At 36.5% G+C, this 16,399-nt stretch overlaps 1 protein-coding gene across 13 annotated transcripts in view; it reads right to left on the reverse strand.

Annotated features, from left to right (window-relative positions):
• Positions 1–16,399, reverse strand: part of EYA4 (EYA transcriptional coactivator and phosphatase 4) — a 127,972-nt gene that overhangs the window by 64,942 nt on the left and 46,631 nt on the right. For 12 of the 13 annotated variants that reach the window (XM_060753401.2, XM_060753391.2, XM_060753403.2 and 9 more), the window contains exon 3: positions 2,180–2,229. The exons of the other annotated variant lie outside the window; for it this stretch is intronic. In XM_060753401.2, the coding sequence (XP_060609384.2) occupies positions 2,180–2,229 (50 nt within the window). The remainder of the gene's footprint in view (positions 1–2,179; positions 2,230–16,399) is intronic. 13 annotated transcript variants of the gene reach the window in all.

Raw genomic sequence — 16,399 nt, forward strand, 5'->3', positions numbered from 1 at the left:
TTTTCATCACAAAATAAAGCATATGAAAGAGTCCAGCTTCAATGCTGAGAAAACTGGAGTGTCCTGAATTTTAACCAATAGTTTATTCTAAACGTTTAGAATAATGATGGGAAGCAAAGCTACCTGTGAATCTGGAAAGACCTGATCTTTGTTTATCTATTCAGCTCACTTTTTATCTTCAGGTATAAGCAGTCATTTTATTTATATAATGCCTGCTTCCCAAAATGTCACTCAATGTATAAAAAAAGCACCACTCAATTTAATGGACATGGAACAATCCACCTTCCACAATCAAGCAGCTAGAGAACCCAATTCACATTTCTACTGTTATTCTTGGCATACTTCTCCTTAAGACACTGCAGGTCTATTAACAGGTTTAGACACTACACAGTCCCTAACATTGCTAGGAACGTCTCTGAGTGTAAAAATTTTGAACCTAGCAGTTCAAAAACATGCAAATCTTAGTAGATCAATAGGTAACACTCCAGCGGGAAGATTACGGTGCTCCATGCAGTCATGTCTTGGAGGTGTCTAAAGACTACACCGGCTCTTCGGCTTAGAAATGGAAATGAACACCAACCCCCAGAGTCAGACATGATTAAACTTAATGTAAGGGGAAAATCTTTACCTTTAACTTTAATTGGAATTTATTTTGTTTTATAGCCTAGTCTGTTGGCATGAACCATGAGTTGTCTTAACCAATAGCATCACAATACCATTTGGATTTTGTTTTATGTCAACACAACTATTATTTACTATTTATTTACTACATTTATATACCACTTTTCTCCCCCTTAGGGAACTCAAATTGGCATTATAAAGGCAAAATTCAGTGCCATACATACCTGTGAAACCCAAAAGATAATAACAAGACAATATCATTTAACTTATAAATTAACCTAACCAAATTAAAACAGGAACATAAAAGAACATTTATACATAAAGCATAAAAATTAAACATTGATAATATAATAACGTCTATATTAAAACCCACCAATAAACAACACAATTTAAAAACAAGTATTAAAATCATGCCATCCAGGGCTACCAACTACCTCTGCATTTGTATGGTGAGATAAATATGTAAGGTATAGCCACTGAGGTGTTAAAACAATGGTCTGCATGTTTCTTTTTATTTAATCAGTTATTATCACTGCAAAAAAGAACTAGAAACAAACTGCTAACAATATGATACCATTCTTTTGAACAGTGCTTGAGCTTATGATTTAAGCATGGCAAAAAACTACACTCACTTTCTTACTATTAAAATATGTGTATCTAACAGTTACAAAATGAGAACCGGAAGGAAAGATATAATCTCATAAAACAGTATGAAAAAAGAAAACTTTACTACGGATGTTCCTAGCAACATTTTCACTGATCTCTGCAGGCAAAGAGTCATGCCTCAAAATACACTTACTCACATTTGGACATTTTTCAGCTAGAAAATATATATCACTTGAAAAGACCCTTTACCCTGCAGGCAGGTTTTTAGGAGAATATTGGTACTTAGTTCCTAAAAAAGTATATGTTCATGATGCTTGGGAAAAAATGGTTCTAGTTAGTTGTTAGTAATAACCTGAATCAAAAATATGATGCAAAGTGTGTAAAAACTAGCAATATTTACACCAATTTGGAAACAGAGAACAGTAAATGAACTAACACACACAAAAAGGTTTCTATTGTTTCATGTTACACAAAACAGATGTACCCTCAAAACAATAATACTGGATGGAATATTTAAAGACATTCCTTTACTCAAAACAGAGACAAAAATCTACCAAGAATGCATGAAACATGCACTAAAATAAATTGGAAATTATAGTATTTCCCCAACATTTGCAGCATTTTATCCCATGCAAAAGACAAAACCAGTGGCACTGAGCATAAATTATTAAACACACATTAAAACATAAGTGAAATCAGCCATGAAAATATTTCAAGCGGGTATGTTTATATTTTTTTGACTGATTATGCGTTTTATTTTTGTAATCCAGAGCAGTAATGCCAAACTAATATTGCCTTTCCTCAATGAGATGTATTCTAAAGAATGCAACAATTTTCATTGTGTGGAAATAGGATCTAGTATTTATCTTGGGCTTCAGCTATTATTTTGATAAAGAGCCTCATTGTTTTATATTATTCAAACTAATCAAAATGCCATGTTTTGTCTCTGTACCTGGAATTCTGGGATTCTGAAACATCCAAATCTGTGCACGTTTTCTTCACCTGCAAAAAAAAAAGCAATTGCTACTTACTTTCCCATGAAAATACGAAAGAAATAGGCTTCCTCACTTGCAATTTATATATTTATATTACATAAAGTGGATATAGCCCTCCTCACCATGGTCTCTAGAAATCCTTTTCACATTTTACAGTGTGGATATGCAATGCTAAACACTGTGCTTCATTATTATCCCACGAACAGCTGCCAACTTAACTTCCCTTGACTCCATTAGTATGTAAAATGTTCAGCTAAAATAGTTTGGGAGTCATCTAACTTGGAACAAAGAAACCAAAGAACCAGGTTCCCTGCTTAGAAACAGGAGAGCCAAACTGTTCTCAATTTTGTAAAGAAATGTTTTCCCAACTGATACTGCTTCTGTTTCCTGCTAAAGCTCACAATAATAAACACCAGATTCTGTGGCAAAAGTTGCAGCGTTAGCTAAATAATATATACATTAATTTTCATCTCCTGCATACAGTGTGTTTAATATTTTTTGTCAAGTGTGCTGTTTGAATTCAGTCCCAAATATTGTCTGTATGTATCCATAATATATTATTTTATTTTTCTTTTTAAGACAACTTTTCATCTATCATGGAATGAATTCATATCTAACACCACCATTCACTGTGGTGAATTCACCATTCACCACCAAGCACAATTTTTCATAATACAGACAGTACTTGTGTCTTTTGACTCTGAAACTAAATGTTTATTGCATACAGATTTCTTTGTTGCCAGAGTTTTTTCCCCGAGATGTTTAATCAAGAGACATAAAGGTGCTTTTTAACCTTTAAAACTTGTTATGCTTTGTATCATACTAGTCTTTGTCATATTTATGCCCATGAGGGGAGCAGCATTCCTGTTTTATTGTGGTATCTGGGAGGCACAGTGAAGAGAGATAAAGGAATTGAAGAATAGTGACTTGCCAGAATTAGTTGCATAAATTTTTGATGAATGCTCAAGGTCACATCCATCTTAATACATCTTCATTGGCTTTTATCAAAATGACAGCCATAGTTTCCTCCTGTACAGATACTGTGCATTACAATTCGTGGTGAGCTTTGGGCTTCCCCTGATCTCCAGCCCACCACTGTTCTCTCTCCAAAATGCAAGGGGAAGTTTAAAGCTTCCAGTTCCAATTTTAAAGGAACAAGAGTTTGTGCATCAGAACTCAGGGAACTAGGGATTATTCAAGCTATATTCTGAAGGAAAAACAAAACAAAACAAAAACAGGACTATTGGAGTAAAGCAAATCTGTAGTACACAAAAACCTCAAAGAAAATGACACGTCCAAACAAAAACATTCAACAGTTCTAATATTAACTGATGTCCGAAAGGCACAGAGTATACCACCAGAAATGTTGACAACTTATTGAGGACTAGTGGGTTTCTCTGTCCTCTGAATGAAATTAAACATTTTTAAAACAGAAGCGTCAGCTATGTAAAGTTCTTCTTCTATGAGATGTGTGTAAGGCATAATAAAACTTCGGAAGGACAGTTTATATTTCTACACTGTATGGTTTAGTGTTCTTCCCTGTTGAATTGTCTTATTAGGATCTGAGTTTTGTTTTTGTTTTTTTGGCTACGGCATTGCTACTTAGTTAAAGCCCAATTTTGGTGTTTTCAAAGTATTTTAGATTTCTGGATAAAGTTGACTCAAGCTGTATTAAACTAGTTATATGATTTGGTAACACACCATAATAATCTCTCAGGCCACAATGTTACTGGAATTCTGACTGAGAAATAAACCAAAATAACATACTACATAAAATAGGAGATGATATCAAATCAGCAAGTTTTAATATGTAGCTAATGTACAACTTGCTGATTTGATATCATTACAATAATATGCTCCAGCAAAGGATCATTGCCTTGTCATGATGTTGGCGCTTGAGCGCCTTGATGATGCCACAAGCAAAACCGTGAAGGGACACCCAAGACGGGAAGGTCCCCTCTTGTTGCGTAGAAACACACCATCTCCTTGATTTACTGGGGAGTTGGCTGTGATGAAACACACGAGAAGGAGGCTAGAGTGCAAATGGAGGACATCTCAGGATGTATCTGACCAAACACAGGTTAGAGCCTCACTTAGGGCCTATTCCGCAGCTATACGGGTAGCCAGGGAGACTTTCATGACTGCCTGCATAGCATCTGCATCTAATAGATCTTCAGAGTTTCAAGTCATTGGGGAACTGCTTCACCCCTCTGAGGTGGGGGAGGTCTTCGATGACCTGACAACTCAGTGCTGCGAGTTTGAGCACCATTTTGCAGATAAAGTTGCTCAGATTCGCCTTGAGTTGGACTCCAGCTTAAACACAGTGTCAGGATAGGTGACCGAGGCATCTGCTTGTCTGGTTTTGTGGAATTCTTTCTGGCTTGTTCATCCTGAGGACGTGGAGGAGGTCCTTGGGGCTGTGAGGGCGACCACGTCGGATCTGGACCCCTGCCCATCCTGGCTAATTAAATCAACCAAAGGTGGTTTGATTGATTGGTTTATGTTGATCATTAATGTATCATTGGAGCAAGGGATTTTTCCGTCTGGACTAAAACAGGCCGTGGGTTAGACTGCTCCTGAAAAAGACCTCCCTTGACTCCTCAGTCTTGAGCAACTATAGACCAATCTCCAACCTGCCTTTCTTGGGCAAGGTGTTGGAGCGGGTAGTCGCTTCTCAGCTCCAAGGTTTCCTGGATGACATCAACTACCTGGATCAGTCACGGTCTGGCTTCAGACCTGGCCACGGCACCAAGACGGCTTTGGTCGCCTTGGTGGATGACCTCCGCAGGGAGATGGACAGGGGGAGTGTGACCCTGTTTGTTCTCTTGGACACCTCAGTGGCTTTCGATACCATTGATCATGGTATCCTTCTGGGACGACTCTCCAGGATGGGCCTTGGAGGCACGGTTTTGTCGTGGCTCCGGTCCTTCCTGGAGGGCTGATCCCAGATGGTGAAGCTGGGAGACACCTGCTCGGACCCCTGGCCTTTGACCTGTGGGGTCCCGCAAGGTTCCATTCTGTCTCCCATGCTTTTTAACATTTACATGAAACCGCTAGGAGAGGTCATCCAGAGTTTTGGAGTTGGGTGCCATCTCTATGCAGATGAAACGCAGCTCTACTACTCTTTTCCACCTAATTCCAAGGAAGCCCCTCGAGTGCTGGACGAGTGTCTGGCCGCTGTGGCTGTCTGGATGAGGAGGAACAAGCTGAAGATTAATCCCGACAAGACAGAGGTCCTCCTGGTTGATCATAAACCAGATCGGGGTATAGGGTGGCAACCTGTGTTGGACGGGGTTGCACTCCTCCTGAAGTCACAGTTCTGCAGTTTGGGTGTCCTCCTGGAGTCATCACTTATGCTTGAGGCTCAGGCATCGGTGGTGGCTGGGAGAGCCTTTGCACAACTAAGACTCGTGCGCCAACTGCGACCATACCTCGGGAAGGCGGATCTGGCCAAGGTGCTCCACGCCTTACTCACATCCAGATTGGACTACTCTAATGCGCTCTACGTGGGGCTGCCCTTGAAAACGGCTTGGAAATTTCAGTTGGTCCAACAGGTGGCAGCCATGTTGTTAAGTGGTCCTCTTTACAGGGAGCGGTCAACCCCCCCTGTTTAAGGAGCTCCATTGGCTGCCGTTCATTTTCCAGACCCAATTCAAGGTGCAGGTTCTTACCTACAAAGCCTTGAACAGTTTGGGACCTGCCTACCTGCGTGACCCCATTTCTGTGTATGAACCCACATGATCTCTTCGATCATGGAGAGGCCCTGCTCGTGCTCCCGCCTGCATCGCAAGCGTGACTGGCGGGGACGAGAGAGAGGGCCTTCTCTGTGGTGGCCCCTCAACTCTGGAACTCACTTCCCAAGGACATCAGGCATGCCCCATCTCTGGCAGTCTTTAGAATAATGAACCCTTAGCACCATGTTCTCTAAAGCACCTTATACTGATTTAGGATTGTTTGTATGTTCCCACCAATGCCCCACCTCCCTATCTTGTTCATGCCCAGCATTATTTTAAATTTTAATTACATTCGGCCCAGCCATATATTTTAAATGTGTGTTGTGCTATTGTTAATGTTTATGCTATTTGTGTTAAGATTTATTTTAATTGCTTTGTATTGTTGTTATTGCTTTGATGTATTGTGGGCTCGGCCTTATGTAAGCTGCATCGAGTCCCTTGGGGAAATGGTAGCGGGGTAAAATAAAGTATTATTATTATTATTATTATTATTATTATTATTATTATGGTCATGGCAGAGAAGGTAATGGTTGACTGGATAGCAATTAACAACAATGAAATATGTAGCACACCACATAACACAATATTTTTCTGTAAAAATCCATTATCAAGCTGAAAGTATCCACATGTTTAACCCCCAAGGAATTTTGGAGTTGTTCCCTATCTTTTCAGGGTTTTCCTAATAAGTAAAACTCTCTTATTTGTTTCTGAAAATGGTGGTGCTGTGCTGGCTACACATCATCCTCCCTCTATACCTATAATGCATACTGATAAACTGGGATCCATGAATCTCACAATCAATCCTTTCTTGAACATTTTAAGGAGTACAGAGAGTCTATAAGGCAAGAAGGGACTTTAATAATGTCCCTTGTTGAAACAGAACACACTAAATACCAATTACTAACACCCAGAAATCATCATTATTGCTATCGGTTTGCAATTCATTTGCAAGTAAGATGTACCCTCATTCATCCTTTCCATAACTTGGAACAACTGCTTTGTTAGAGCAGCATAGATTAGTATTACAACAAAAGATACTCAAGATCAGACTGTGATAGGTCATGCAGACTCTTTTCAGACATCACATGAAGCTATATGTCAAAATGGCCACTATTTTTTCAGCAAAGGTAATGTCTTCAGTTTGCCCCTATGGTGTGCTAGTGTGAAAGCACTACTTCTAGCAAATGGAATAACTGTTAATCTCCTCTCCCCATATTCCACAAAAGTGCACTTTCTAACAAATTTACAGTATAAGCTATCTCCTCTCACCAATTTATTTTCACCTGGTAAAAAATCTTTGCTCTTCACCTGCTATTAAAAAAGACAAAAACCATTAAGATCTTATAGTTTTGGAGAATACAGGTAGATAATTCCCTATTTAGAATTCTGATATCTGAAATATTACCAGTACTATTCCAAAATCCAAAACTGTCTTCATGGTTGCCTGAGATAATGTTTCTGAAAACTTTCAATTCATTTAAACTTTGTTTCATACAAAAAAACCCCCTAAAATTATTGTATAAAATTTTAGGGGTTTCATGGAAAAAAACCCCCTAAAATTATTGTAAAAAATCCATAGATGGATTTTGTGTTTAGACTTGAGTCCCATCTCCAAGCTATCTCATTAGGTATGCTTATATACATACAAGCATTCCAAAATTTAAAAATCCAAAATCCAAAGCAGTTCTGGTGCCAAGCATTTTGGATAAGGAATACTTAACCTGTACTAATAAAAACAACAAACACGAAGAAATAATTGCAAAACAGTTCAATGTTTTTCTCAGAAGTGCAATTGGACATGGGTAGAGAGAAGACATGCTTCAGTTCAATGTGCTCTTTCAATTTATCCTTTGAAAAAGTAGCATTGCCATATAGATTCAGTGTCTGAAAACTTGGCTCTTAGTTGTTATAATCATTCTCCAAATCCATTTTTTTAACAAATTCCTTTTTAAAAAATGACTTACACACCATCAAGAAGCAGTTTGATGCCAGGAGCCTGGAGAAGAGAAATGAAGACTAAATGATGAAGTGATGACTAATGAAGTAGCAGAGTTGAAGAAATAGATTTAAAATAGGATTTGAAGAAGATTGGAATGAAGAGGCTTGGCTCACAAACATAAAATGCTGAACGAAGTCAGAGAACTTCCAATGTGCTGCTGCCACTAATAAGGCAGACTAAAAGTAACGGAAAAAAACAGCAAGAGCATCCTGAGCATATGCAGGACTGAGAGAAGTGTTCCTGTCCAAATTCTTAGCTTAGTTATAAATGTTTTCAAGCAGCTCTGAAAAGTTGCAGATCAAATGTATGAATGTGAGTCACAGACACAATGAAAGTCACATTTTGTGCTTATCAACAAGATGTTTTTGCTTTGAAAAATGCCCATCATTTGTGTACTAAATTACTTAAAAATTTCCTTCTGTTGTCAAGGGCCAAACAGAACATTCGGTTTCTTATATAGGTTGAGCCTCCCTTATCAGAAATGCCTCAGCCCAGTATATATATATATATATATATATATATATATATAGAGAGAGAGAGAGAGAGAGAGAGAGAGAGAGAGAGATTGATTAGGGAAAGGGGGCTAGTCACAAGTCCAGTGCCCACTGAGACTTTCCCGAAGGAATGCTGATGGGAGAAAGGAGAAGGACTTTGTTTAGGCAAGTCTCTTGTAGAAAGGAGAAGTCTGTGATGGATAAGGAAGGAGTCAATGAGGTTGTTCCATGCTTGTTCTGCCAGCTCATTTGCAAGGTGCCCTTCCTAATATATAGCACCATTGGTGGGGTCTGGGCATGTCACTGGAACTCCATCCATAACAGTGGAAGCTGGGTGGTTGGCAGCTAAATGTTTTGGGGTTTTAAAGTATTTTAGATTTTAGATTTCTCGATAAAGTTGACTCAAGCTGTATTAAACTAGTTGTATCATTTGGTACCGCAACATAATAATCCCTCAGGCAACCATGTTACTGGAATTTTGACTGAGAAATAAACTAAAATAACATACTATATTAAACAGGAGATATCAAATCATCAAGTTGTACATTAATATGGGGGCACTGACTGATGTTCATTCCAAGTTCTAGAGATCAAAACAAATTTTGCTGTTGCTGCTGTTTGAGCTTTAATAACTCTTTTGCCATGTTACCCTGTGAGGCTTCTGTTTCCTCAGTTTCATGTTGCTCATGTTGGTAGGAAACATTAGAATACCATGAAATCATCTTAGCTTTTTTCTTACTCTTGTTTATGTAGTCAACTATATCTAGATGCAAAAGTGTATTCAAGAATGTGCAATCTCCATATAACCAGCTAAAATGGAGTTGAAAAAGACATAGGAAAGAAAAATTAGTATCTTCTGACACAGAAGCCTAGTAAATGCATTAAGAGGAATAAGTGACAAGTCATTTGGATGTCAATTATATTTTTTATGTATTACATAATAGCATCTTTCCAATATTCCAATATTTAATATGAAATCAGAATATTGATAGTTCATCTTAGAACACTAGTTTCGCTCAAGCAACATATGGAAATGGGGAAAGCAAATGTTAATTTCTCTTCAACACTCATCTGGCACACAGAAGTGAAGTTCTATTAAACATTTAGGACAATAGTGAGGTTAGGACTCATATTCTACATTTCAAGTGAACCAGCAAATTTGTTACTTTTAAAGAGTGCTATAGAATATATCTCGAAACAAATGAAATGCAAACAGAGCTGTTTAAAGCAACAGGGAGTTGTATACTGAACATATCATGCACAATACCAAAATAGATTCTTATAAAATAGATGTGAAAACTATGAGGAAGGAACACTAACAATTAAAGAAATGCAGATGTCACCATACCACTAGCAGAAATAGTAAAGATTTGGAATGACTACCGAAGAACATACAGTTGAATAATAAGAAAATTAATGATCTCAAATTATTTACATCCCTTTAAAGCAAACAATGAAGACATTGAATTATCCATGGACCATATCAAATTTTATAATTTTGTCCCTAAGCCTAGCCTTCAATAGGTTGACCTGAGCAGTGCTACCGATGATAGGGAGACTTGTAGGCCTCTTATTTATGGAGCCACCATAAGACATTGAATTTTTGCCATTGTTCATGCTGTGAACCACTTTGAGTCCCCCCGGGGTGAAGAAAGCGGTATATAAGTGTAAAAAATAAATAACTCATGGCTGACTTAATAGCAGTTAACAATAACAATGAAATACATAACACACCACATAATGCAATATTTTCTTTTAAAAAATGAATGATCAAGATGAAAATATCCACAAGTGTAACCCTCATGGAGTTTGGGTAACATGCACTGTTCTCCCAGCCATCATGTTATCCTCAAAATAACATTGAGGTTAAGACAAGAAAACAGCCTTAGCTATCTCATTGAGATTTATCACTGAAGGAAAATCTGAACCTGATACATCTCCGGGTTTCCTAACTATATTTATTTTTCAGTCAATATTTCAGATATGAACTCCTCCACCACTCCCCTATGCCCATCTTGCTGTTAAGTAAAATACCTAGCATGTAAAACAGAAGTTTGAAAGTTCAGAACAGCATTCCTGTCTACCATGCTGAAGTATAAGTTTTATTCTGCATCTACTTTCAAAGAGGTAAAAGGCAAAGTACGTTGTAATGTGATATCTGAGGCAAGGTTCCTGAAATATTCTACTTTCCTACTTAACTAAGGTTATGTGGTACTTTTTGTCCTATACTGTTTTAGGATTTTCTTCCTAATTATTCTAATGATTATTGATATAACTCAGTAAATCAAGGAAGTAACAATATAAGGAAAAACCAAAGAAAACCATTCTGCAAAGGGTTTGCAAAAAAATCTACTAGAATGATGGAATGGATATTGCAAACTGGGTTGGATTCTGTAGTCGAGTCCATGTTTCCAAATATGCCCACTATCCTTTCACATAAGCCCAGCAAAGGGGTGTGAGAAGCTCTTCTAAAACATTAAACACCTAACACATTCAAAAGGCTGTTTTAAAACATAAAACACTCTAGGATTGCCAACCTGCATGCTCTATATGTCTAATATGTTTGTACATTTCTTGGTGCTGGTTATTGACCGTAAATAAATATATGATTTTGTGTGTGTGTGTGTGTGTGTGTGTGTGTGTGTGTGTATTTCTTGGTGCTGGCCATTGACTGTGTATGTGTGTGTGTTATGTCTAGTGCAGGGCAGTAGTGAAAATATACTTTGCCTACCGAAATAGTGATGCAGCCACCAGGAGCAGTGCTTCTCATGCAGTCTCATGGCTTAAAACCATGCTTGGACCAGACCAGTTTTATCTACAATGCTCAGTTCTCATTTTGGCACAAACCTACTTCTGCCCAAAGAGATCATGTTGGATGGAACAACTGACCACCTAAGATTCGCTGCTGGATTTGGGACATAAAACTGCAGAGTGGGGTATTTCCTGTTGAATATATATAATTTGAAAGAGCAGATTTGTACAATTTGTAAGCCACCTTTAGTTTCTTTACTGGGGAAACAGTGTAATATAAATAAATAAAAACATTTTTTTAAATTGAATTTTCTTTTTATATAGAAGTTCTTACATTATTCTTACATTGTTGCTTTAAACTCCAGTTTAGAGTATTTTCTATATTGTATCACCAGCATAATGTAAGTGGAATGCCAATATGTAAATAGAAGCCCCCCCCCTCCCCCACCATCTCTGTATAACAAGTACGGTACTTCATCCAGGAATGCCTGTGTGATACTCTTCTGTATTCATTCAAATCACTCACTTTATCAGGAAAGTCTTGGCAAAACCGCCCTCCTGTAACTCACCCTATATCTAATCCCTAGCATGTAAACTGGAACAAAAACACCCGTCTTTTATATTTATTTCACCTCCACTCCCTTTATCTTCACATTTTCCATGTAACAGATTTTAGAATAAATGCTCCGCAGGGCAATAACTGAATTCTTATATTCTGTAAATCACTATGCACATGAAATTAATTATTGTTTCTAAACACATATATACCTGTAATACACAGTTTTGCAAATATCTGTAATAGTAAGTTATCATCACTGGGCCTAAACTTTTGAAATGAAATGAAATGTGTATCAGATTTTTTTTTTTTTTTTGGAAATACACTAGTCTGTAAGTACCCTTTCATTCTCATGGAGTATTGGGTAAATTGCATTAGAGTGTGTGTTGCTAAAGGAAGAATAATTTTTAGATTAGCTAGGGAAAATCTGCAATGTTTAGAGGACATGCCATTTGTTTTTACGTTCACTTGTAATTAATATTTTCACAATTACATGTACATGATGTATTTCTAGCTGTTGCTCACTTCTTTCAAATAACCCTGAAGTCCACTCCAAATTCTAAATGCATAGCTGAAGTGGGCTTCCTCTCATATAGCAAGACTTTTCCTTTCTCACTTAACCTCAACCAATCCCAAGGAGGTCCACCAACCTTTGGACCACATTTTCAGCATGCAGGGGAAAATATGTCCTTTCCACTGGATGACAAGCCCCACTTTATGTCACCCATAGTTTTTTTAAACAAAGATGGGGGCCAATATAAAATTGAATGTTATTGTAATTTAGTTAATAAAACATTATCGTTACGTTCTTTAGCTCATATAAATGACCACTGTTAAACATATAATGCTAGATATCAATCAGCATACTCTTAATAGGTTGCTTGGCATTTGTGTTTCTTTAACAGCTGTCTTACATTTTCTAAACATACACTTGCCATTTTCACAACATTAAATCTGAGAGGATTTCCCAGATGCTCTTTTTATGGTTCAAACTATGGAATTTATCAAACTACTTTATAAAACCATGTGATGGAATTATAAATCTATAAATAAATCTTCTTAAAAAAATAAAGGCGTTAACATTTCAACAATTTATAAGAATACATTTACTGACACATAAACGTAATATGCAAAATGTCATTCATTCAGACACATTTTTCTTAGAAATATTCCTTATTTAGAAGATTTCCATATTTTAAGTAATAAGCAAACTAAGTAAAGAAGCATGCAGCATACTTAAATACTGCTGACTGCTGTTCACTAGACCCATACAAACCAAGCTGAGGAGCACATCAGCCCATTATTTATCATATACTACTCCCCAAATAATACAATTCCCTTCAGCTACAAATCAGTATTCATAAATGGACAGTACAAGCATTTTATTTCTCTCTTTAAAAATCTTTACTTTCTTTACTAAAGTAATAAAATGCTATTTCTAAACCAAAGCACTCTCCAATCTTGTTTTGGATGAAAGAGACATTTAAGAAATAGTAGAGTTAATACCAATTCACATCTTGGATCCTGAATGGAAGACAGCACTTAGCGGTAAACTCTTGCTGTATAAATATCAGAGTCGGTTGTTCTTTCCACAAGGTAGAAAATGTATTATGCACACAGGGCTGCAGCAGATTAGCATCTGCTGAACTGTATTATTTTACATGCAGATACTTCATTGGCATCATTATATGGCAAATCAAAATTTCCATTATATCCTCAAAATGCAGGCATTTTGGCTCTGGAATGTCAGATCAAATCACCAAAGCAAAGGAAAAAATTACATGTAATTTTTGTGATCAAAACAAAAAAAAACCTCTAACTTTACAAAACTAGTATCTTTAAGGAGGACTTCTTTGGGCTACAGAAATTCCTCACACCTATGAAGTTAGCCCCATTGAACACAGCAGGATTTACTTTAGTGTAAACATGCATATAACTGCGCTGTTGATTAAAATATTAATTCTGAATAATTAGAATTACTACTTTATATATCATTAACATTTTCATTATGCTTTCTCCCTTTTTCACTGCGAAGATTCTAAGTATGCATTCATATTATTATTGAGCAACCTTTTATAAAATGGTTTGTAACTAAAGATATAAGCTAAACAATTTATGAAAATACTACAAAAGGGCACAAGCACAACCTTAAGCAAATCTAAGAAGGGGAATTTTATCTAAATGTAAAATTAGTGATTTCCTGGCTTAAATTATTAGACACTGTTGCTCTCTCAACTGTTTCCTGAACATGCTAATCACTGCCCCTTGGAAATAAATCACAAGCTTACCTCATTTCCTTCTCAAGAAATTTCAAAGAACTCCCCAAGCATGTCAATTCCCTTTTCAAAAAGAGCACATGCTTCTGTTAGGTTTTGCATTGACTATGTTCCAATACATGAGCACCAGAGGTGCACAGCTAAACTGAGGATGAATTAATTCCATAGATAGCACTGTTATCTTGAATTAAGGTAGAATTAAGACACTTTGTGCCTCCGTAACAGGCACTGCAGGCTTCCTTAAGTCAAGGAAAGTGAGATCTGGATAGTAAACAAGCTTGGCTCAGACCAATGGCTTTCCACACCCTTCTGTTTATAGTAAGATGACTTGCATTCAGAGGTCACCCTCATCAACAGCTTCTGTCTTTCACTTACTATCTTATGTGGTGCATTTATCCCAGGGCTCTTTTAATGAATCCAGCTCTCTCTCCAGCCCCTACTTGCCTGCTGTCACTGTGGCACATCTGCTTCTCATTATACAAAGTTCTTTCAAATGCACACAACCAGTTATATGTACACAAAACACACCAATATAATGTTTCATTATAGCCAAAATGTAAATGTAGTAGCACTAAAGTATTTTTAAATTACAAGATGTTTTCTATTTGGAAATAAGAAAAGTTTCTCCTCTCCCAGAACATGAATGCATTAAACACCATCTACATAACATAACATCAATATGAAATAAAATGACATATGTTACTATATTAGAACCAAAACACAGGCCCTTCAGCTCTTGTAACAAAACAGCCAAATAAAGTAGGACATTACTCCAATGATAATAGCATATCAGCTTAAACATAAATATCAAAAGGAAAAAAAAACAGGTTGACAGAAAACAAAAATTGTATAAATGTGATTTCCAAAGATCTATTACTACTATTCTTACTATGTTCCGCTTTCCCTTGCAAAAAAACAAATACGTGATTTCAATTGTCTTTAATACATTTGAGGGCATGATAAACATCACCATCATTAATATCATCTAATCACTAAAGCTATTAAGCATATTACAATAGCTAAATAGCAGTAGTAGTAAAACAGTTAACTGGCCAGTGTTGTTTACATTTTAACCCTTTCCCACCTGACCCTGAGGTCTAAAACAAGCACACATAAAGTTATCACATAAGCAAAATGCAGAAGTTCAATGTTGTACAATAGATACTTAAAACGGGAGGTGGCACTCTCTCCCAACATGAGCACAACCCAGCTTGTTGCTCAGAAATAGTGTTTGAGTGAAAGTTACACCTGCAGAACATTGTCGGCACATTGTCCCAGAGCAACGTTTAAATGACAGCAGCCTGACTCCGTTAAAGCTAATAAAACATGATTGATGACTCGGATTAAAAAGCCATCTCAGTAGATTAGGATATTTGTGCCATCATTTGACAGCTCCAACACTGTATTATTAGAAAGGATTGCCAGGACTGTAAGGATCATCCTTAATGCTTACATTTAGGACCACCTTTGACTTTACTCTTTTAAAGACACAACTATTTTTTCAGGAAGGAAGTCCATATTCTTATAATACAGTTCTAATTCAAAAAATCAAACATATAATGGAAAAGAAGAAATAAATTAAAATGTATAGTTTTTAAATACTGCTTCACATATATTATCTTGCAATTCTGAAAACAGGCCTTCATAAATAGGTCATGCATACAATTCTTAAAACACACTGGCAACATCTCAACATTAAATTCTTTGAAATGTTCTTTAGATATTTAGTTACTGCAAACAGGTACCTCTCCCTCTACCTCAATTGTCTGAAATAAAATTCCAAGTAATCCCAATTATATCACATTATCTAGAGTAAAAATGTTAGATTCTATGACAATAAAAATCTGGTGTAAACAGAGACCTCACAATAGAATGTATTGCTCTTCATTGCTATATATATATTAAGGAAAGAAAAGGCTGCAATGCAAGAACAAAATCTGAGAACCCAGAAAAGGAAATATATATTTATTTCTAAGCTATTTTGTTAAAAAATAACTTATTTATTACTTATGAAATAAACAAACGACAATTAAAGAAATAAAGTTATAATAAATACAACATATATTTCATAATAATAATCATCATCATCATCATATTATTATTATTATTATTATTATTATGAATACATAAAAATGCGACAAAGAAAATGGTCTAAATAACCTAATGACAGCAGATCCTGTCTGCCCTTGGAAGTTAAATACGGTCAGATTTGGTTAGTACTCAGCTGTGAGATGGCCAAAGAAAACCAGATGCTTTAGGCTATATTTTAGAAAGGAAAATGGAAAACCACATCTAATTTGAAGACCTTTATATATATACTAGCTTTACCCGCCACGCGTTGCTGTGGCCAACCTTCTCTCCCTCTTT

Source organism: Anolis sagrei, chromosome 1 (genome assembly GCF_037176765.1).
Source record: "Anolis sagrei isolate rAnoSag1 chromosome 1, rAnoSag1.mat, whole genome shotgun sequence".
NCBI classification, from domain to species: domain Eukaryota; kingdom Metazoa; phylum Chordata; class Lepidosauria; order Squamata; family Dactyloidae; genus Anolis; species Anolis sagrei.